This window comes from Echiichthys vipera (genome assembly GCF_963691815.1).
Source record: "Echiichthys vipera genome assembly, chromosome: 4".
In the NCBI taxonomy this organism is placed as follows: Eukaryota; Metazoa; Chordata; class Actinopteri; order Perciformes; family Trachinidae; genus Echiichthys; species Echiichthys vipera.
Genome location: NC_139829.1, coordinates 25,663,068 through 25,686,304, shown reverse-complemented (window position 1 = coordinate 25,686,304; position 23,237 = coordinate 25,663,068). Strand labels below are relative to the sequence as shown.

At 40.6% G+C, this 23,237-nt stretch overlaps 2 protein-coding genes and 1 long non-coding RNA gene across 3 annotated transcripts; 2 read left to right on the top strand and 1 right to left on the bottom strand.

Moving 5' to 3' along the window:
• Nucleotides 1-715: 715 nt before the first annotated feature.
• Nucleotides 716-7,186, top strand: tgoln2 (trans-golgi network protein 2). The gene is made up of 4 exons (XM_083911898.1): nt 716-885; nt 3,584-4,584; nt 5,606-5,689; nt 5,787-7,186. The coding sequence occupies exons 1-4, from the start codon at nt 831-833 to the stop codon at nt 5,790-5,792; spliced, it is 1,146 nt and encodes a 381-aa protein (XP_083768024.1). The 5' UTR covers nt 716-830; the 3' UTR covers nt 5,793-7,186.
• A 1,357-nt stretch (nt 7,187-8,543) lies between these two features.
• On the bottom strand, nt 8,544-9,160 carry LOC310946432 (dual specificity protein phosphatase 18; the record flags this gene model as incomplete). The annotated part of the gene is made up of 1 exon (XM_083912891.1): nt 8,544-9,160. Exon 1 carries the CDS (start codon nt 9,087-9,089, stop codon nt 8,544-8,546), a length of 546 nt encoding a protein of 181 aa, XP_083769017.1. The 5' UTR covers nt 9,090-9,160.
• Nucleotides 9,161-14,526: 5,366 nt separating this feature from the next.
• LOC310945771 lies at nt 14,527-19,495 on the top strand. Its single transcript, XR_014593165.1, has 3 exons — nt 14,527-14,954; nt 15,485-15,843; nt 17,040-19,495. It is a non-coding gene; the product is annotated as an uncharacterized lncRNA (long non-coding RNA).
• The last annotated feature ends 3,742 nt before the right edge of the window (nt 19,496-23,237 follow it).

Below are 23,237 nucleotides of genomic sequence, written 5' to 3'. Positions count from 1 at the left end.
TATTATCATAGATAAATTATGCTTTGTGGTTTCACTGATTCAGAATGACAGACAGACAGACAGACATACAGATAGATAGATAGAGAGATAGATAGATAGATAGATAGATAGAGAGATAGAGAGATAGAGAGAAAGATAGATATACAGATAGATAGATAGATAGATAGATGGACAGATAGATAGATGGATAGAGATATAGATAAATATACAGATAGATAGATAGATAGATGAATAGATATACAGAGAGAGAGATAGATAGATAGATATACAGATAGATAAAGAAATAGATAGATATACAGACAGATAGATAGATAGATAGATAGATAGATAGATAGATAGATAGATAGATAGATAGAGAGAGAGATAAATATACAGATAGATAGATAGATAGATAGATAGATAGATAAAGAAATGGATAGAGACAGCCAGCCAGCCAGCCAGCCAGCCAGCCAGACAGACAGACAGACAGATAGATAGATAGATAGATAGATAGATAGATAGATAGATAGACTGATAGAAATATAGATTTTGTATACACAAGCACAGCATTTCAGTTAAAATATGGGCTTATAAATATTGCATCCGAAATTCGTCTCTTGGCTAATTAACCCAACCATTTCCAAAGTAGCCCATTTCAGCGGACCTGGCAACCATGTGTTGTACCCCAGTGATGTGACGCGTCATGGCGCTGTGTACACGGAAGCAGTAACAGGACTTGTCAAAACCTCCAACCTGTCGAGCTGCATTTGTCAACGCGGATTGTCTTGTGAGCTCCCAGGAGACAGGTTAAACCCATTAGGTGTGTGTGTTTTAATTGCCGTGGAGACACAATGAGGACGACTTCCCTGATACTCACGACATTTCTGTGTTTCTGCTCGGTCAGAGGTGAGTGGAGTGGAGTGGAGTTTCGTGTTTCTGTTTCTGGTCATGTCTTCAGAGAAATGTTTGATCCCCCGTTAAGTCAATCACTGAATGGCCTGTTGCTATTTCACAAAGTAGCACGTGTTCTCCCGCAGAGAAGATGAGCTCATCACAGACGACGGGCTCTGAACAATCAGTGTGTGGCTGGATGGGAATCTCAGCAGTGTATTGGGTATTTTGTTAAGTTATTGGAAATATAACATGTCCCTGCTGTTTCCTAAACAAGTAGGCTTTACTAGTGTCTCCAAAGAAAAAGACTTAGTGTTGAATTCTGAATTTCAGACAAGCAAGGAGACCTTTGGAGACCGAGCTTCTTTACTGCACTGTATCTCGTGGTGTCAGGATAAGTAAACCCTGTTTTTATAAAACATAGGTCTACGTTTTGTTCACTGGGACAATTGACTGTTTCTATTACATATTACAATTACATACAACAAATTGTATCACGTTACACAGAAGACCAAAGCTGATATTTGTACTGGCTGGTTGCTGTGTACACGGAGCAGCCGGATTTCTGTTTCTGTTAAAGGACCTTGAACGCCGCCACACCCCCATACCACATCTACTGGTTTATGAACCATGTTCCCAACAGACCACATAGTGTACAAGCTTAATTATGCACCCAGACAACCAGTAAGGCCTGCTCTTCTCCTGAAAGGTTGAATATGGAGAATGAGCATTTACCGCCATCTAGTGTCTCAAGATCGTAGTCGCAACAACCAAAAATAATTATAAATATAATAAAAAGCACCCAGGTTGCTAGGTTCTTCAGACCCAGTCCTTCAGCCTACGGGAGACCGGAGTCTGTTTGAACCCGTCCCCTCTGGCAAATCGCACCTTAAAATAAGTATTGCAGAAGAGTTTGACTGACAGACTTCCAGCTAAGTAAACATGAAAGTTAGCTTACCCATCAAGGAGAAACGTAGCCCTTTCAGCGTGCGTATTAATGCCATTGAACTCCTTTATCTCAGTCCATGGAGTGAATGCTTGGCCTATACTGACTCTGGTTTTTGCCTGTCTCTGGTCACTCAGCTGTTGGGACAAATAACAAAGCAGCTGCAGGATTGGCAAACTCCATTTCACCCAGTGCAAGCCTACAGTAGCTGCACCAAACAACAGACAACCCTGGGAATTCCGTCCACTTAAAGTCATTGTAAAACCCATCAAATTTTTTTTTTAAATATTAATTCACACTAAATATATTTTTTTAATGCAAAAGCAATAATTTCATTCTGTACCTCTCAAAATGCCCCATGGGTATATTATTTTCTTTAAAAATATAGCTTTTAATAAAGATTCTACATATTCAACTTCTACCTAGCCTTAAATGTTATTTAGTTTGTTTTAACTTAAGGTATGAAAACAATATAAACCAAAAATACTAAAGCCTTTAAAACTAAAGTTTGACATGGCCTCTCTACCTGACATGACCATAAGATGAGCAATTAATGCAGGAATAACCCTGATAGTGAAATTTCCCTAAAAAGATTTCAGATATATTCTTACCAAGACTGGGACAGTTCTCTCTGCTTTGCCTGGTACGCAATCCAGGTTTGATAAGTAGGTCTGTGAATAAGGGCTGAGCGATATGGACAGAATCTGCTATCCCAATATAAGTAACTTCATATCACTAAATGCACCGTCTATATGAAATGGTACAACATAGTAAAGCCTGTTTTTGTATCCTCCTGTGTGAATTAAATGCTAGACAAATTCAAAGTTATCAGCATTTTCTCATTTTATTAATAACTTAAGTGCAAAATAAACATAATGCTCAAGGATCAGGACGTTAAGCTATGATGAAAATATTGCTGCAACGCTGTTACAGTCTTTCAAAACACTCTTTTTAATAAACTCCAGGTTCACCAACTACATTGTTGGTGCTTTGGTTAATGTGTGAGGGCTCTTATCATGCTACTGCAGAGGTTTGGTGTCATTTGGAGCAGTATTAGTTTTAATGTGTTCAACCTGCCGCCCCTAGCTAATCCGTGTTAGCCGCATTTGGTTGTTAGCGGCTGTTAGCTTCTGTCCCGGATATCTCCGTTAGTAGTTCGTACACGAAAAAATTTAGTGTATTTGCCTAAAAAGAGCCTGGGATGATTTTACACCGGAATTTCACTTAAAGATGTCAAAATAGGGCGTATCACTCTTCTATGGTTTGACAAATCACCTCAGAAAAAGCAAAAAATTAGAATTAATTGTTTTTTCTTGCTCAGCCTGTACACCAAAATTTTTCTCATATTTCCATGTCAGTTTCGAGTGTGTGTAGGCTGCTTCCTCGACCTTAATGTTCTGGCCTTTATTCTTTTTACAGCATGTTTAATCATCTAAATACATCTTCTCATCTTATTAAATCAAGCAGGGGAAGCTGACAAAAAAGACAGTGGGCATTATTAACAAGGTGGGACAGAGCAGAGCAGTTGCGGTCACTAATATTCAAATATTTGAAGTTGAAACAAAGATAAAAAAATAATAATGGGGACAAGCAAGCAGACGTGTCTACGTCACCAATACAGAGTTCAAAGAAGCACAATGGCAGCATTCACAGCATTTATTATTGTATGACATTGTATTTTCTCGATTGTTCTGTTATTGCCACCATGCCGACAGTCTGCCGGTTAAAACACTAATTGTATTGTATTTTCTGTTTTTTTTTCTACAGGGGCTCCAGCATCAGAGCCCCCAGGGCTCCTTTCTGTCTTAGCTTCAACCAATAGGGAGCAAAGCAAACCAGACGATCCAGTTAGCGATGCCAATTCACCGCCAGGATCCAGTGACGTAGTGAAACAAGACGTAGCTGTTAAAACTGGACCGGAAGATGAACATGGGCAAAAAGGCGTCGATGACAAAGCAACCGAGGCTGCGGCGGCAGGGGACGCTGGTAAAAAGCCTACAGAAAAGCCTACAGAGGGCAAAGCACTAGATCAGACTGAACCATCATCCGATGAAGTCAAAAAAGACCAGGGGGAAACTGGCGCGGTAGCGGATAAAACAAGCGGAAAAAATCCAGAAATGACACAAAGTCAAGTCAGTCATGCGGATGAGATCGGTATTAAAGCAACTATGGTGAAGAATCAGCAGCCTGGAGACACACCAACAGCCGGCCTAGTAGATGCAAGAGTAGAAACCAAGACTCCTGCTCTCAAAAATGGAGGGCAGACTGCAGAGTCAGGAGGCACAGACAAGGATCCAGAATCGAAGGCCCCCAAGGATCAGTCAGAAGAAGATAAAGCCCAGAAAGAAGACATGACAGAAGGAGACCATAGCAAGTACAGTACTGAGGACAAACCAGAAGAAGAAGAAGGTGACAAGAAGGACAAACCAAAAGGACAGGACACCAATGAGGACAAACCAGACGGAGAGGACACCAGTGAGAACAAACCAGGAGGAGAGGGCGACACGATTGACAAACCAGAAGGAGAGGACACCAATGAGGACAAACCAGACGGACAGGACACCAATGAGGACAAACCAGAAAAAGAGGACACAAACCCGGACAAACCAGAACGAGAGGGCGGCAAATATATAGAACCATTGGAGAATGTTCCGTATAACCCATCTGGTATAAAGGATGAGGCAGAAAGCAGTCATTTCTTTGCCTACCTTGTCTCTACAGCTGTGCTAGTAGCAGTGCTTTACATCACTTACCACAACAAGCGCAAGGTACTTGGCCTTTATCTCTCAATCAGACATCTTTGAGGCATACATCCTGTTTTCCACTGACCCAGGTTTTAGTCGCAAACGTTGCATGCACGTCAGCCATTTCTGTCTGTGCATTCTTGCTCATGTGGTAGATATTTCATGGCCCAAACAACCACATAAAGTCTGAGAGGAACAATCCTAAAGGTCCCATGTTGCAGTGAGATTTCCATGTCCTGTTTTGTTCCGGCTCGCCATATGCACGGCGCTGGGATAAAAGCTGACGTACTTTTTACGCGCCAGATGTCAGGCCCCTTCCGCTATCTCTGCAATCTTTTTTGGGGCAACGTTGACTTAGGGCAGCCCAAGCGAATGTGATTGGTTCAAAGAATGATTAGCCTTGTAGCAACATCATACTCTACAGTGCTGTGGATATATGTTTAGCAGAGTATGTCTTGTTTGATTATAAAGCAGGTTGAGGAGTGACAGTTAAAGAGAAAAATAAATACAGTTAAAGTATCAAATTGCTCAATCAACAGAACAATGCAAACAGCCTGTATTCAGAAACTGTGACTTTAAATGAGGACTTCTGAATGGTTGTGATGTCACGACTATACTATGTTTAAGTAGAAAGTTCCACTACAGTGCTGTTAGTCATTACTTGGTTGTGATACTGGTGCAGAGACATCGAGAGAGCAGATGCGGAAGACCCAGACACGCTGACCAATCAGAGCATAGAGTGCCTTTTTTTTTTTCAGAGTCAGAATACAGGTATATTCACACAAACAGTATGTGAATAATAAAGGGTTCTTATGAACATTAAAGTATGTAAACATTGGGTCTTTAAGTTTGACGTAACACCCTTTCAGAATACTATTTTGCTCAAAACGTTGAACTTGCTTGCTGCTTGCTTGATTGCTTTTTTTACATTTAAAGCATGTAAACCATTCTCTAGTTGAACCCTAACATACAAGTATGAACCCAACTTAATTGTATGCATAGTACGTGGAAAACTTGCCAACATCTTTTTCTCTTTCCCCTCCAGATAATTGCCTTTATGTTAGAAGGAAAGAAATCCAGAACGACGCGACGACCTAAATCCACAGAATACCAGAAACTGGAACAGCATGTAAGTTGTTGATGTAAAGAAATGCATTTCTTCTTTTGCAAAATTAAAAATTAAGTATCGTTAAATACTTTTTGAATTCCCTCCATTTTCTTTCCAGATGTAATCTCAAGACATCCTCTACAAGCCATTGCCTGTAGCAGCTGAATACACTGGGGGTTGTGTGAAAGGGCGAATCGATCCTGTCATTAGATATTTGCATTGATTTCTCCCTTTATTAAATGGACATTCTTCTATTTTCTACCTACACATGCTTATCAGATGACTATGCAGATGACACTGTTGCCTTATTGAGGGTATTGGTGAAATGCAGTGAAGGTAAAAATAAGCATGCTGTTTTTGCACTTTGTGTCGTTATTCCACTTTTAAGGCAAACGTGTAATTTGACCTGACTAAGGTCCGGACTCAGGATATTTTGGTAGCAGGTGAAAATATTAGCTGTTTGGATTCCAGACTTGTTTATACAATACGCTAGTAATTGCACTGTACACTAATAAGCCATCTAAACCGTAAAATACTGTCTGTGTACAATTTCTTTTGAGGTTTAAATGTCTATTAGATCAAATGTTGAGAGAGTTTAGATGTACTAAAGTGTCATAATGGATTTCTGTTTGTGACCATAGCCATATGGTGTTGGCCAGATGAATGTAGACCCTTTTTATTTTCCAAATATGATGCTAGCACAGTGCTTACCCACTTTAACGGCCTAAAGGCTGAGACGTAGACGTATGAAGGCTGAGACTTGGACATCTAAAGACTGTGCTTTAAGCAATAGTTTTGGAAAATGTGCTGATTCAATTCCTTGATGACAGTTAGATGAGAAGATCCAACACCACTCTCAAATAGAACAACACATTAAATATGACATTAGGCAACAGCCAGCTTCCTGTAAACTTAGCCTAGCAAGAAAAGGGACACACTCCCATCATGTTGAACTAGCTCCTTGTGATACAACTGCATAATCTGCAGTCAGTGTGTTGGATACACATGTAAACACCTTTTTTTTTTTTAAATGTATCCAGACTGAATGTCATGCAAAACAATCTGAGGTATGACTGCCATTGTTTAAATGTTGTTTACCTGAAAGCTACCAGTTTGGGTACTGCATGGCTGTCCAAACACCCCCGTGGCTTCCTCTATTAATTGAACTCTATTTGAAACATGTGTTGCTTTGCATTGACTGACAAACTGTTGTCTGAAACATTGTCACGTAAAAACAGTTTTGCCAATGGCAAAGAGATGCATTGCTTTGACTGTTGGGCTTGAATTATTGGGGGGAGGGGGTGTCTATCGATAGGTTGACCACTAATGCATTGTAGAGTAAGTGTGTGTGTGTTCAGAGATGAGACTTGTGCCAAATTGTCAAGAATTTTACTGTTATTCAATGTGTGATTCTTGTGTTGTGCCTGTTTGCTAAATTAACATTTTATTTGTACCAGGCGTGGTCATGGCCTATGGAAAGCCCTCTTGTAAAAAGGTGAATAAATCTAACCCAATTGTTTATTGGAAAAATCAAAGTCCATATCATAAAAATATTTTTCTGTGTCAAATTTGCTAAGAAAACATTTATTAGTTAATTTGCTGAGTGAAATGTGCACAACAATTAGTTAGAAAACATGATGAGTCTTACTTTTAATAAGTCTGGCAGTTAGCATGAAATCTGCATGTCTTCAGAATGTTTATTAATGAACATATGGCTAATTCACTTATTTCAGTACGTCAGGAGTGGCTTGCACAAATGTGTCTGCAGAGCCCACTGCGATGAGTACTGAATCTAAAAATTAAAGCGTTTTGTACTTTCTAGCCTCTGAGTTGGATTCCCCGACTGCCTTGACTGTCACAACTACTTTAGTGATTCAGATCCTGTCATCTGCAGTCAGTAGTCAAACAAGAACTCTGATCCTTAAGTAAAAGTATCAACACAATAATGTAAACGTCAAAATCCCAAGTATTATCGAAATATAATGTATTAAAAGGAGAAGCACTTGTTATACAGGACAATGGCAACTGTGGTTGATCCTTATGAGAATATTTATAGTATATTTTATAATGATGCAACAACCCTTATGTAGCACTTTACTGTTGTAGCTGGCCGAGGTGGAGCCAATTCATCTACCTTAGGTACAGTTGGGTAGTTTAGTCCAGTGATTATAGAACTCAGGGCCCCTCCAAAAGATACATCTAATGGGATGTGAGGTGATTATGCAGGAAAGAAGAATAAACTACGCTAAAGTTATTTTTCAGGCCTTTCTCAGAATAGGAATCAGAAAGCCATTGATTGCCAAGAACGTTTTCATGTACAAGGAAATTGCCTTGGTCTTCAACGTGCACAGTGATTGAAAAGAAGTGAATAATAAGCAAAGTACTGGAGTCAAGAGCAGAAATAGGAAAATTACCATACAAATATGAAAATACTTAGGCTAACATATATAAGAAATTAGGTACAATTTAACACTTAAAAACAACATAGAGCTGTGCAGAATGTGCAAAAAGTCTGGTAGCAGGGGTTGTGGTTCTCTACTGTGCTTTTTGTGAAATACTGGACAAACTTTACGTCTGAGTGGAAAAAAGCTGAGCAAAAAAGTTTGGGATTTATGGTATTTCATAAGCATTTATATATATATATTTTAATGTAGGTTAAACTCAATCTAAAACTTTCACTGTAGCTGTCAGATAACTGTAATGAGTCAAATGCAGTGCAGCCCATAATACCTCATCAGGGAGTACAATAAGCCTTTGTTTCTTTACATGACTAAACAGGACTGTGGCCTGTATTCGACACACAGTACAGTATATTAATGTCCATACATTCCTCCATTATTCAGTACTGCCCACATAAAGCAGTGCAGTGGCTTCCTCACAGTGGCATCATGTTCCTGGCCTCCTGTTCATAAATGTCCGGCACCTCTCCCATGGAGGAGGAGATCATCCGGACAGAAGTGCACCCACGAAGCTCCATCTCATACCGGATGAGCTGTTTCCAGAAGCCATTATTCGGCCTCACCACGGGCCGACAGGTCCTCACCCACACGTGGGCATCCAGGAGTGGCACGCCGCGGTGCTTCATCAGGTAGGCCATGCACAGGGAGGCGGAGCGGCTCACACCGGCGTTGCAGTGCACCAACGTGCGGCCGCCGCGCTCCGCAGTCAGCTGGATCTTATCCGCCACCTCGTCAAAGTGCTCGCTGAGAGGAGACACCGGAGAGTCCGCCAGCGGGATGTGGACGTACTCCACCCCGGGATGAAGAGGACAGCGGCTCTTGGTCTCGGTGACGTTTACGATGCACGCTATCTGGCACCGAGTCACCTGAGAGGAATCATTAGCCGCCCGGACATTACTGAGGTAAAGATGGTCGGTGACTCGGCACAGGCCTGACAGACCTGCGAGACCCGACTGATGCATTCACAGTCTGAAATTCACCGCTGCACGAGAGATGTCTTACCAAAATGATTCAAATAGCCCTCATCCATGAAGTAACCATGGAAGTAACCCCAACCCAGGAAGGCCAAATCCGTGTGAGCGCATGCGCTGTCGCCCCCTGCTGGATGGGAGGGTTTTCAAGCGGGAGACAGAAAACAACTCATCTTTTGAGGTCTAACCTCTCCCCACGGTCTTATTCGTTTACAGTATTTACATCAAGTCATCATAACACACAATTGTTATTTCATTATTTATTAAAATGATGGTTATTATGGTTAGGCGACTGTCAGATGTGGTTGAATGATTTGGAAGGATAAGACACCTTAAACTATTGTGACTGAACAACTACTGGCCTGATTTCTATGACTTTTGCTCTGCACAGTCACACTCCCTTTGGAGGATAAATCCCTTTTCTTAGTAACCGTGCTATAGTCACTTTAATATAATCACATCAAATTTTCCCATTTAACACATTTTCAAATCGAATGGGTTCGTGGGGCATCAGATTTTCTTTCCCAGCACTGAATCTGTTTTACTTTACCTTCAGCAGGTGCGTTTTGAATCCCTGCTACTTATTATTGCTTGTACTCTGTGAGCATGTTTCAATGATCACTGCTGAGCTCATGTGACTTTTTTATTTAAATAGTCTTCATTTTAAATGTATTTTTAATTTGATAATTTTCATAATAATAATAATAATAATAATAAAAATAATATAATACCAAAGCTTATTTACAAAATGCTCCAAATAACATTTGAAAAAGTGCTCCAGAAACAAAACAGACACAGGCTTACAGGGATAAACATGGAAATTATATAAGAATAACAAGTAAAACCAACCCTCTAAAAATGTAGGCCTTTATATAATGTTTTCTTTTTTTTCTTATGATAATAAGAGAAGCTGATTTAACTAGTTGATTGACATAAGAATTAACTATGTTGAAAGAAAAGATCTGCACAACCGGGCACGTTTGGTGCTGTTGTTGTTTTGCATTTCGTAGATTGATGTCTTTCTCTTAAGTGTTGCAGCATCTATGTTATTAATGAATGAATCAACATCATCTCTAAAGCAATTGATGATTACTGACATTAGTTTCAAAAAATGCACAGTCGTTTTGTACTGTTTTACTCTGCAGAACAAATAATCTCGTACATTTAACATTTTTTCTTTCTAAACAGGGACCTTATTGCCCTACCGAAGAACTTCTGTATTCTCTTCAGCCGGCTCTTCTTAGCTTTCACAGGTGAACCTCCACCAAGTGACCCATCAGCTGGAGTGGCTGTACCACGGCTGACAAATGGTTTCTCTTCAGCTGAGCCCAAAGCACCTACACCTCCAGCAGCTGCTGCTCCATCATTTGAGCAGGGCGTGTTTGTGATGCCATCGCAGGAGCATGGATCATCCGATACTGCGCCATTTGTACGAGGTCTGGCTGAAGGCCCTTCACCTTCGGCCTCTTCATTAACCTCGTCGTCAGAAGGAAGTTCCTCTTCCTCTTCCTCTTCGTCATCAGACAGACAGACCAACATTTTGTCAAAGGACTCGTCCGCACTGAATAAAACATGACAATCAGTCAGTCAGAATCCAAATCCATTCACCCAACAGCACCAACACACAGCAACTTACTACAAGCTGGGGTCCATCTCATCCATCAAATGGGCCATTGAGACAAAGGGGTGTTGGAGAGCCTTCTCAGGAGTGATCCTCTTCTCAGGGTCCGTATGGAGGAGGCTTTTCAGGAGGCTCACAAACACTCTTTGGTCCTCCAGCTCAATGGATTCCTGCTTCTCCGTGTTGAGCTGGATTTGAAACAAAGTGTTCAGTTCATCCTTTCTCTGACAGCAGTCAATAATAATGATAATAATGATTTACTCTTTACTTCACTAAACCCCTAAGCCCTAACCACAGCGACTTCCTGGTTGATCCACTACAGTTTTCCAAGTGTCTACTACGGTCTGGTTTCATAATAGCAATTTCTCATTTATCCCCCATGTTGAATAGGCCGTTTTCACAGCATAATTAAACCTATTTAAGGCCTGGTGCAAAAAAACATTCTAGTCTCTATGTTTAGGTCAATTCTCCATGACAACACTGTGGTGGTGGTGGAGGGTTGTACCAGGCTAGTTTTTATTTTATTGGAGGTTAAAGTTTATGAATAATTAGAGGTGCGGCCTCTTGAGTGACAGCTAGCCGCTGGCCCTTGCTTCTCCTTGGAGGTATACATCAGCCAGATGGACGTATGTCCCCCCCTCCCAACGTCACATCATTGCCCTTTTTTGGTAAGAGGAAATGAGGCCGAGTCAAAGTCTGACAAGATTGCGACTCCTGTAGGTGAGTATGATTTTAATCAAGTTGAGAGAACGGACCTCGATGGAGAGGCTATGTCCATTTTTTTATACAGTCTATGACTTACTGTTATCAGGTCATCCAGACTTTCTAAACACCTCTCCCAACTTCGAGGCTTCATGCCGGTGCAATGCTGGTATTCCCCTGGGGTCTGCAGAACAAATGTATACGTCAGACGCTTCTCCCTCAGAGTTTTAACCATTTCAAAAAGTTGTTGTTGAATTTGGAGACAAAAGCAGAACAAGATTAACCCACCTTCAGCCACCATTTGGGGTTGTCCCACTGCCGGTTCATCTTGAAATATCTGTTGGTGTAGTAACCAGCACTGAGGAGGTGTTCAGCAGGCTGGTCCAGTATGTCAACAATGTCTCTCATCTGGAGAGAGAATAGAAAGGATCACGTCAGCTGGCATCCAATCCCCTGTTGCATTCAGACATGAACCCGTGTGTTTAAATCCCAATATATTTGGTTACTTACGCTCTGGTATTCGCAGCATGTTGCAAACGGGTGTTGGGCGACGTACATATACACGAGCATGCAGCAAAGACCCCACATGTCTATCGCCTCGGAGATGGGTAGACCCAGGGTGACTTCTGGTGCCCTGTGTGTAACGAACAAGAATCACAAGAGCTGTTAAGTACTGTGTCAAATCCAGCATGTGCACTGAAGATTGACACAACCTTTGTTACATCACTTAAATCCTTAACACACAAACATGTTCAAAGATTAGCTTTGCAGACTGACCTACCTGTAACCCAGAGGTTGGATTGTACACCCATGTAGGTCTGTCGTCTCTGAGGCGGAGAAGGACACGCCAGAATCTATGAGTTTCACCCTGAAGGGCTCACCCGAGGGTCTGCCAGCATTATGTTGTCTGGCTTCAGGTCTGAGTGAATCACACCGATGCCCTTCAGGGCGTCAAAGGCCTTCAGCAACTATAGAGACAATGGAGGAAATGTGGATGTTTATATATTTATAACTAAATAGATATCTAAGTTCTTCCTCAACTGACCGAGTATACTGTCATAACTTATTAACAGATCATTCAAAGTCACACAGTCTTTATCTGCTGGGCTATTGGCCGTATGTCACTGAGAGTCAGTGGCTGGCCGTCTCTGTCCCTGATCAGCTGAAGAGGACTCCTGTTCAGCATCTCAAAAGCGAGACAGGTTTGTCCTTTGTGTTCAAACGTTTCAAGGAAATGCGCCACGTTCTTCTTGACTGGGTCAAGAGCACTCATTGCTTTAAGCATTCTGATCTGGAGAAAAAAGGAAAATGAAAAGTTACAAAGGATGGTATCAGCGGCTTGATAAAATAGAAAATGCGTCAAAAAACAACAAAGAACAAAATAAGTTACCTCTCTTTTAATGCTCCCGCTATCATCCTTTTTTAGGATCGTAAGGGCCACGTCCTGTGATGTGATTAAATTCAAACATCTGGCCACTTTGCCAAAGCAAACCTTCTCCGATGTAGTCCTGAACGAGGTAGAGACCTGTGTCACTGCACAGTACGTCGCTCTTTTGTACATCAAAGACTTCAGATTCCCTCTCCTCATCTGCTAGTGCAGTATAGACGTATTAAGAAGCATAACGTTTACAAGCGCACAAGCGTCCCAAGTACAGTACTTGAGTAAATGTACGTAATTAGGCTTCTTCACACTGTGTGTGTGTGTGTATTGTCTTTACCTGTTTTGTCAGCTGTCAAACAGTTGTCTGAACATGAACTTGATGGCATTTTGCCAAAATAAAGTTTCTTCCAAATTCTCTTCATTGTAACATTTTAACTAACTGTTTCCAATTCTGGTTTGTAAGTAGTGAAATGTTTTCATCTATAGGTAAACAACAAGTTGATCCGTTTTATAGGATCATAACGCAGTATGAGACAGTTTCATACTAAAGATAGAAGATTATACTGTAAGGCCGTTTTATGACAAAAAGAATATATATTGTTCCAAAAACACACTTCATTTTGACATGTGACTTTGATTTAGTCTTATTTTTTTCCACCTAAATGTATTATTTTTAATTATTATTTTTGTCACACCAACTCGACATTAAAAGGAACAAATATAATAACTAATTTGTACTAATGTGTAAATCATAAATAAGTCATAGAGTGTGGTATTTACCTACTCTATATGTGAAGTGTCTTGACATAACTTTTTATGTCAACATAATGTATATGATAGTGTACTATGATGCTCTGGGATTCTTGACACAAGATATGCTCAAATCCAACTGTAACAGTATTCCTCTAGCACCACCCTAAGGCCTGAAAGTGGACCACAAATCCACCAAACAAAATGTGTTTATATAAAAGACGGTCAAAAACAACTTTACAAAGTTATTGATCATAAAAAAGGCCTATGTCACAGGATAGCAAAAAAAAATCACAATGAAGTTTTCACAATGAAAATGTTTAATATTGCCTACATTACAATATGAATAATCAATCAGCAGTGACACTTCAAATTAAACAATTCAATAATTAAACCATTAGTTACACTATGGTGGTGTTATTGTGTGTGTTTGTGCGGTTTAATTAAAATATATTATAGCATATATGTGGTATATGTTTGTGCATATATGTGAAGAAATCAGTTGATAATTGAGTCTAATGCACCCTAAACCATTAGTAAGGTTACAGTATTTCCCTTTGAAATACAATTAGGCTATAGTGCCCAAAAAGCCAGTGTAGTGAAGTGACCACGAACATATATAAGCTTAAAAATGGCTTTAAAGTTTGTTTACTGTCCAACAAATGAATGAATATTTGGCACACTGATGATAGATTATGGCTCACTAGTTTACCATTTCATGTTTTTTATCCAAATCAACCCTAACCTCCATACTTCCAGTGCAGAAATCATGTTATTACTGTGTTCGTAATTACTGCAGTTAGGCTTTGCAGGGCACTATAGCAGAATAGGCTCCTATAGTGTCTTTTGGTTTGAGGTGGTTCTAGCTGGTGGCGCCTGCAGGCAGTCTTCGGTTGCCCAGGAAACACAGATGGTGGATGAAGGGCGCGCATACAAAAGACCATAAACCTGTGGCAGCAGCTGGAGACCGAGACCACTGATTAATTCAAGTCTGTGCAGTCCCGATTAGTCAAAGACGTCTCTGTTCTCCCAGAAACCGCCCATCCATTTTAGTCTTTGTCCCGGGGCTTCCGTCTTTACTTTCTCCTGTTTCCCCCGGACCGCTCTCCGTCAGCGCGCAGCTGTTGTCGGCACTCCCACATCTGCTTGTCTCGGCTCGGCAGCCATGTAGGCGACGCTCGTGTTAGTGCGTAGCGTGTAGGTCCAGAGGGGGCGACAAGACCAGACCAGCCCTTTTTTACTGCGGGCTCATCGCTGCACACACACGGCGTGTATTCACAGGTTCGGCCGGCAGCCTTCCCCGAAGAAGAAGAAGAAGAAGAGGATGAAGAAAAGGGGGAAGGAGAAGTGGTCTTTTCGCACCGTTTGATGCTGCGGGACAGGTTGAATCTGGACATCACTGGTAAGAAAAAAAAAAAACAAAAGACCCTAAACTTCCCATTATTCTGTTCTGCTTTCACAGTCAACGATTTATTGCAAATGAAACTAAGTAAATCGGATTTATCTGTTGTGAAATTAGATAAACATGGACTCAGTTCATTTCCTGCAGAGGAGGGCCTAGTCTGTGTTTCCTCAACCTGACAGCCTTGCAGGGTTTATGAATATTAAAATTGATATTTCTGGTGGACACATATGCCTACCAAATAAGAATGGATGTTCATTTAATATCGGACGATATGTTGCTGTAGGTCTCTCATCTCCAGATAGACATTGGGGTATGCTACAGTATGAGCTGCAGCCTCTGTACTGTTTTTTTGTTGCACTGCTCAGATAACAGACACATTTAACACAAGCCCTACAGTATATAATCTAAATTACTGATTATTCATTCCCTTTATTTCTAATTTTAATATAAGCAAATACAGTGAATCATCTACTGCAGCATCAGACATTCGTTTAAACACATTTAATCAGTGTGCTTTTATTTTGTAGGGTACCTTGTGTTCCTTGTTACTGGATTCATCTACAGAACTACTGACATGTCACCAGTCAGGACACTGGGAACCACCAGCAGGACAGGTTATGTGTACAGGCTGTTATTATCTTTATCAAATTGAATTGCACAGTCAGTAGGGTAACATATTTTAGCAGTGTTTCATTTGTCTGGAGATTAAAACATTATGGAGAAACTAAAGAACTAATAATCCCTGGGGTGTTTTAGACAGTTGGGTTGCGTCCCACTTTTCTGCTGCTTTTGTTGTGTGTTCCTCTCCAGTTACACCGATGAAGAAGCAGACCGGGGGACTCGAGCTGGACCTCAGAAGTGACATGGCTCCATCGCCCTCAGACTGGTAAAGGATCTGTTAGTGGATTTACACCTCTGTGACTTTTATCCCCCTCATATTCACTTTTAACACTCTGCACTGTGACTTGTTATATAGGTCTAGATGAAAATAAACTGCAGAGCCAACTTTTATGGACTCTTATCTTGCTTTTACCCACATACAGGATGTGACCCTGACTGTGTACGAGTGTGCAGCCTCTGTGCCGGCTGAGAGTGCAGATAAATGAAGAGCAGATAGAATATGGGAGATTAGTTATGTGTTAAAATTGCTGCCATATTTTCCACTATCCTTTTTCCAGGATTATGGTTAAGAGGGGAGATAAACCAACCTGAGAGTGGAGACCATGACCAAATCAGATTTAGCATAATCAGCTTTTCTGATTCATTATTTAACATTACACAGGATTATCCACGGAAGAAAATGATTTTAGATCAGGGTAAAAAGTAATATCCTGTAAAAGAGGAAAGTGTTAAGATTTAGAAAAATCTGAAAATCACTTTCTTTAAAGGTCTTTAAAGGTCCCATATTATGCTCATTTTCAGGTTTACACTTGTATTTTAGGTTTCAATTAGAACATGTTTACATGCTTTAATGTTCAAAAAACACATTATTTTCCTCATACTGTCTGTCTGAATATAACTGTAGTCACCCTCTGTCTGAAACGCTCCGTTTTAGCGCCTTTGTCTTTACCCCCCCGTCTGAGAAAGCCCTGCTCCGATTGGTCAGCCCGTTCTTATTCTCAGGGCGTCAAACACCACATTTTTATCACTTGTCTGTATGAAACGCACCAAGCGTTTAACTGTAGACCTATCCACGGCAATATCAGATGCTCAGAGCAAGTCATCCAGGATTAAATGCGACAAAGTCCATGTAGGGAGGAGGTCAGGGGGACGAATGGGTCAAACAATCACCGGACTTTCACAAAGGAGATCATGGTCCGTGTCCCGTTCAATCTCACGCTTCACTGAAGTCACGTTACGAATGTATTTTGTTTTAATCCCACCCACCATCTTTTCTAACCCTAACCAAGTGGTTTTGTTTCCTAAACAAACACAGTATACCTATGCAGTTTGTTTTAAGGTAAATGGTACCTTCACAGTATTTATAGCACCTTTACTTACCTTTTAATAAGAAAAGACATAGAAATCTTACTTTTTACGTTATTGGGACTTTTAACAGCTGTCGTGTCTTTTCTCCTGCAGTGACTGATGCATGCTGCCATCACTGCTGTCCTGTACCCTCAGAAGAAGAGGATCCGTGTCCAAGTGTTTCCCCACTGAGAGACGACTTCTGCTGCTTCTGTTCTGTGCATCAGTGAAAAGGGCTTAGAAGAGTTCAAAATGGCGCCAATGCTTTGTAGTCGGTGTCAGCATGATCAGATATAGCATGGAGATATTTCCCGGGGGATTTTTTTTTTAGTCCAAAATAAGTTGCTGCAATCCTGTTTCTGTCGAATCTGCATATTCTCTGTGCGTAATATCCACCCCCATTCTCACACTGACATCTCATCATCACCTCAGCACTGATCCCTTCACTCCATTACCTTGGTTACCCTGTCTAACACTTTGGATACTCATCCTCACATGAGACACTTTAAATTTACTAAGTGTTCTTTTAACGTGTATTAACTTCTCACAGAAACTAGCATGTATCGTTGCCGGATTCAGAACTGGAAAGCTCTGACATTTAACGCCTGTAAAATCTGCTTCAGCGTGTGAGAATGACTAGTTTTCTCACATTATGACAATGTGTAATTCACACAGTATGCTCTGTGTTTGTCTTGGAACTTCTTAATTTGGGTGTGATACCAGCTACTTTTAATGCACAGTGTGTATTTTTACTGTAGTGTGTGTGTGTGTGTGTATGTGTGTGTGTGTGTGTGTGTGTCTCAGTGTCTGCGTGAGTGCACGTGTTTGTGTGCATGTGCTCTATTTGTGTGTGTGTTTGTCCCTGTGTGTGTGCATGTGTCTGTCTGATAAAACACATTTTGTAATGGGCCTGAAGCTACTAGCTGCTTTTCGGTGGTTTTCCCATCGCTGCACACTTTCAAAAATGCCTGAAGTTCTTCTTTTAGCACACTATATGTACCAGACAAATGATAAAAAAAATATATATTTACAAATGATTCTTAGCATTTGTTAAGATCTCATTGAAGTTAGGTGGGGGTTCATGTGATTTAGATAATCACAAGAATGTCACCGGAAATTAATGGTGTGTGGTTTTCTAAATGATGCCTGCTGGCACTAATTAAACAGTCCTGATGCCTATAGCCCCATCATATAATACTTCAGCAAATTACAGCAAATGCTAATAATTATGTGCAAATAGCTTTTTACCCAGGTCTGGCTTCTACTAACAGTATCTGACTAATATCTAACAATACTAATGTCTGCTAACAGTCGAATGATTACTAACCTGTACTCTGAATGCTGATGGCTGGCCTTGTTCTTTCTAACCCACTGTCTAACCCTCTGCTTTATGCCCGCAGTCCTATGCACACACTCCTCTCTCATGATCCTGCAATCCTTCTGCCAGAAATCACAGATTAAGATGAATTATTAAAGCAGAAAAATCAATGAAAACGGTTGAAGTGAGCACGTCAAGAAGGGTTTCAGGACTTGGGAATGGAAATGTTATTAACCACTAGATGAAAGGAGGAGCAGAAAGAGCTGTTTGTATAAAACTGGGTTGACCACATACTTTAGAAGAATCCTCACAGAACCGATTACGATTTGATCCCAAATGATATCTGTGTTGCACTTCGTGGGCTAAATTCACATCTTCGGAGACAGTCTTTCTGTCTCTGCCTGCGTGCTGTGTGGTCAACCCTTGCAGGTCAGTGCCTGGCTCGTTGTCACCACAGGCCGAGCGAACCTCTACTAACTTATTATGGTGTTGATACTAACAGTGGTGAGGCTGTAAAGGCCCACCTGTAGCTCTTACTAACATCTGTGTTCTGTCTGACTGCAACACCCTGATGTGTGTAATCACATTATTCCGTATCTTTGTTACTCTTTAATTAAATCAAAGCATGCCTTGTGGTACTATAGTGATGTTTATTAAATTACATGGAAGCTTTTTATCCAAAATATCTTCTAGCGCCATGAGTGTATGCTTTTTAGCAATGGGAACTAAAGTCCTATAGCTCTAACCGTGTCAGTAACACGCTCAACAGTAATCTATATAAATAACAAGCTACTAACATCTCCTAAAGTTAAATAAACATGTACTAACCAATGAGCTATTATTGGCTCTCTGCAAACTAACCAACTAACCCACTAATAACCTAAACTAATAATCTAACAAAAACTAACTCAAATCACTAACTTGTGCTGAGTGGCAGAATTAGTGAAGCACCCTGCTTTTGAGGAGTTGCATCACTTATTGAATGTACTAACATAGTTAAGTTTTTGAGACTTACTGACTATGCCTGTGTGTGTGTGTGTGTGTGTGTGTGTGTGTGTGTGTCTGTTTATTCTCTCAAGCAATAGTTTTAGGTACCAATGCAGATTATAGTCATTAGAACCGTTTGAGCCAAATGTGTCCACAGCACAAGGAAATGTATAAAACATACCCTACAAAACACTATGTGGAGGTATTATGCATGTAAATAAAAATAAATTCAATGTAAACAACTATTTTTGTACTGCATATTCATCAGTTGACTTTATTTAATACTTTTGTAATAAACAATTTTTGCATATTACCAAAAAAAACGTTGATTGCATTGTGTCTTTTCTCAATTATCTACATGAAAAACTGCAACCTATGGAGTCTAACACAAAAGACCCCCCTAGGCAAGCATTCAAATTGTTCCTCACAACAACAAAAGAAGCAGCAGAGACCTGTTTTTTGAACCCAGCCAGGAAAATTACAAGGTATTTAATGCCTATAGCGACATGGAGTGCCAACTTCAGGAGTGCCATTATCTGAAATAACATCTTTGCTCTTTTGACTGCTGTAATCACAGTGATCACACAAGAATGATTACTGTTGCAAGACGTTCAACACAAGTAGAGTCCTGCAGAATATATTAATTTATATAATATATGTTCTGGGTGTTTTTTTCTGTTCAGAAAGAGTTTGGAGGGTTTTTTAAGCATTTATTAGAGGATTATTCATGTTTGTATATGATGCAATTAGATCACCCCGTGTCACCTCTGGATTATTGTGTAAACTCTATTCCTGCTACAATTTGCCACACATAAATGGGAGGATTTCTAGATTTCCCTGCCTGCAGCACAACAGCAGGGGGCAGCAGCTCATCAGGTTAGAGGGTTGGATGTGTTTTGGTGCAGTGTAAGCTCCTCCATATATCTGTTTGGATGATGGCTACGTTCTGTATATTTTCTGTATTGTGGTTAAAACTATCGGCTTTCTGATTCACTTAAAACCACATATGTATCACGGAGTGTTTTAAAAAAAATACAGTTGGTGTCTTTCAACATAAGGGTGAGAAACACTTGGTTAGCTCTGCCAGTGGTACGATTTTTAACATGACCAAAATGTGTCTTTTCTTGCAAGATAAGCAGAGTAAATTCTTTAAGTGCCTCCACCTAAAGAGTAGGAATCAATTACGAGCTGATTTTCACCTCAAAACAGGAGTCACAACACTAAAGGCGTGCAGTTTTTGTCATTTAGATTGAGGAAATTGTGTATTGTTTCCTGAATCTTGTTGTTATATGAGATATATTTATGATACACTGATGTATAGTGGATGTTTATAATGAAACTGATATCAGACTGCTTGCAGTACGTGCTGTGGGAGTCAGAAATAGTCTTAGTGAAAGTTGCAAATCAAATTTTGTTGATATCTTTCCGCTCCATCCCTTGTTGGTTGAGATAGAAAGGTCATCCCATCTATATTTTTAGAGATGTGTAAGAAGACTGCAGCAATGTCCAGTGACATTAGATCCAAGTGTACCCCGATATGGAAAGCTTTGACCAATGTGATCAATGTATGTGTTCTATTTATCTATTCCCTAAATATCATGTGACACACAGAGAGAACGTCACACACACACACACACACACACACACACACACACACACACACACACCCCAGTGGACCTTCATTCCATCGTTGTCCTACTTTGCTTGTGTGTCAGACAGAAGGGGCTCTGCTTTGCCCCCCATTTGAGCCCGATGTGATCCAGATGACGGGGCTTCCAAAGGTAGGAGCAGCGGGGCTCGGGGTCTTCATGGGTCAGCTGTAATTCACCACAGAGCTCAGACAGCAGAGTCTTAACACACACACACACACACACACACACACACACACACACACACACACACACACACACACACACACACACACACACACACACACACACACACACACACACACACACACACACACACACACAAACTCTCACAGAATAGTGAGGCTCCACTTAAAGTCTTGAATATCACACAAACTCCAGATCAAAGGCAGGTATGCTGGGATGAAAAACATTAATCGACTTAATGATGTTCTCCAGCGAATGGTTAGTTTAGCCAGTCTTTGAAAATAATGCTCCAGTTTACAGGGGACTTGGATGCTGCAGAGGCATTTGTGGCCCATATATATATATATATATATATATATATATATATATACAGAGAGAGAGAGAGAGAGAGAGAGAGAGAGAGAGAGAGAGAGAGAGAGAGAGAGAGAGAGAGAGAGAGAGAGAAAGAGATGAAGAAGAAGCAGTGTGGGCTGGCAAGAAATAATTCCACAATTATCTCATCGTTTCAGAATTTCTGTGGATTTAACTGACTATTTCCGTTTTTACTCTTTCCTAAAAAAAGAATGAAGAATGTCTGTGCACAGTGCATATGTGTATGTCTGTGTTTATGTGTGTGATCCAGAAACAGCTCTCTGTAACCAGAGCCTCCATCACAAAGAGGATGTCTGCTGAAATAACAGCTCACTGCCTCCAACGGAATTTGTCTTTAAGCTGTAAAAGATGGCGAGGGAGAAGGAGAAAAACTGAGCTCGGGAAGTATTTCTCTCTGTGGTGCTGTAATCAGCAGCGCTGGGCCCAGCGGAGTTTAAAATAGTAAATCTGCTCAAAGACAGTTCAAGGGCTGAATAGAGATTGCTCTCCCTGCAGGTATGTGTGTGTGTGTTTGTCTGTGTGTCTCTGTAGTTTGAATGAAGACGTGTGAGCCTGGTTATAAATGTTGAGGCTTTTTTTAAAGGGTAGGCCTGGGTTTATTTTACAGTCAGTGGTGTTATATGTGTTCTACAAACTTAAATGGTCCATACTGTGTATATGTATACACACACTAAAAAAACCCAGTGTAATTTAGAGGAGAGATCCTTTATTTCTAAATATAATGGAAATACTGTAAGCACCATTACAAACCCCACCAAAAAAAGTTTATTAGCAAAACCTTAACATTTGCTTTTTTGACATCAGTTGCATTTCTTCATGTATCATAATGTTAGCCCTTGCAAATTGCTACATAGCAGACACAGACAGACCTCACAGCTCATGGCTGGCACTTATATTATTTTGGGCCCCAATACAAGTATTGGAGAGCAGCAGAGTTTGGGTCAGGGGTTGGGTCTTTAAATGTACAAAAGGGGCTTTAACACAAGGGCAGGGGGAGTTCACCAAAATGGTTTGCAGACTCTTAAAACATTTGAAGAAGGGGGAAATCCACCTAATCTCTATGAACAGTGTAATCTCTGTTTTAACCAGGCTGCAGGTTTTTCAGACCAACAGAACATCCAAGGACTCATGTGACTCAATGTCTGTAGAACCACAAGACATAATGTGGATCTAAGAGCCCAGACTCTTTTTCTGCTTTACCTTGATGCAGAATTACTTGCATACTTGAGTTTTCTGCAGTGTTATCCCACACACACTTTCTTCTTTGTGGATTCCTTGCTTCGTACCCTCAGCTACGGAAGCCCTGACCTGCAATGGAAAGCAAAATTTTGGTGAATCCATTTTCTAATTCCGATCTAAATGATTTTCTCTCCTGTGACTTTTTTTCATCCGTGCAACAGGTAGAGAAAATAAGTTTAGCCAGGATGAATTTTCTAAGAATTTCCCTTTTCTCACTTCCGTACTTCTATCTCTGTTTCTTAAACTTTTAAATCATCTTCCATTAAACTATCTGACACATGATCTACTTGGTCACGCTGTATCCTCCTCCCTTCCTCTTCTTTCTTCCATGGACCAAGTCCTGTTAATAGTGTGAAAATGGTGATATTAAGTCGGGTACCTGGTGCTTCCTAAATGTCTTTCTTTCCCCCGCCTGCAGCTGACATACAGAGACTAGATAAGCGAACAGTCGGAGAGGACCAATCTGTCCTGCTGGCTGGTGAATGATGGACAGTAATTAAAAGTTAGCTAATAACCTCTTCACACCTGACATTTCAACAGGGAGGTCCTGGACACCATTAT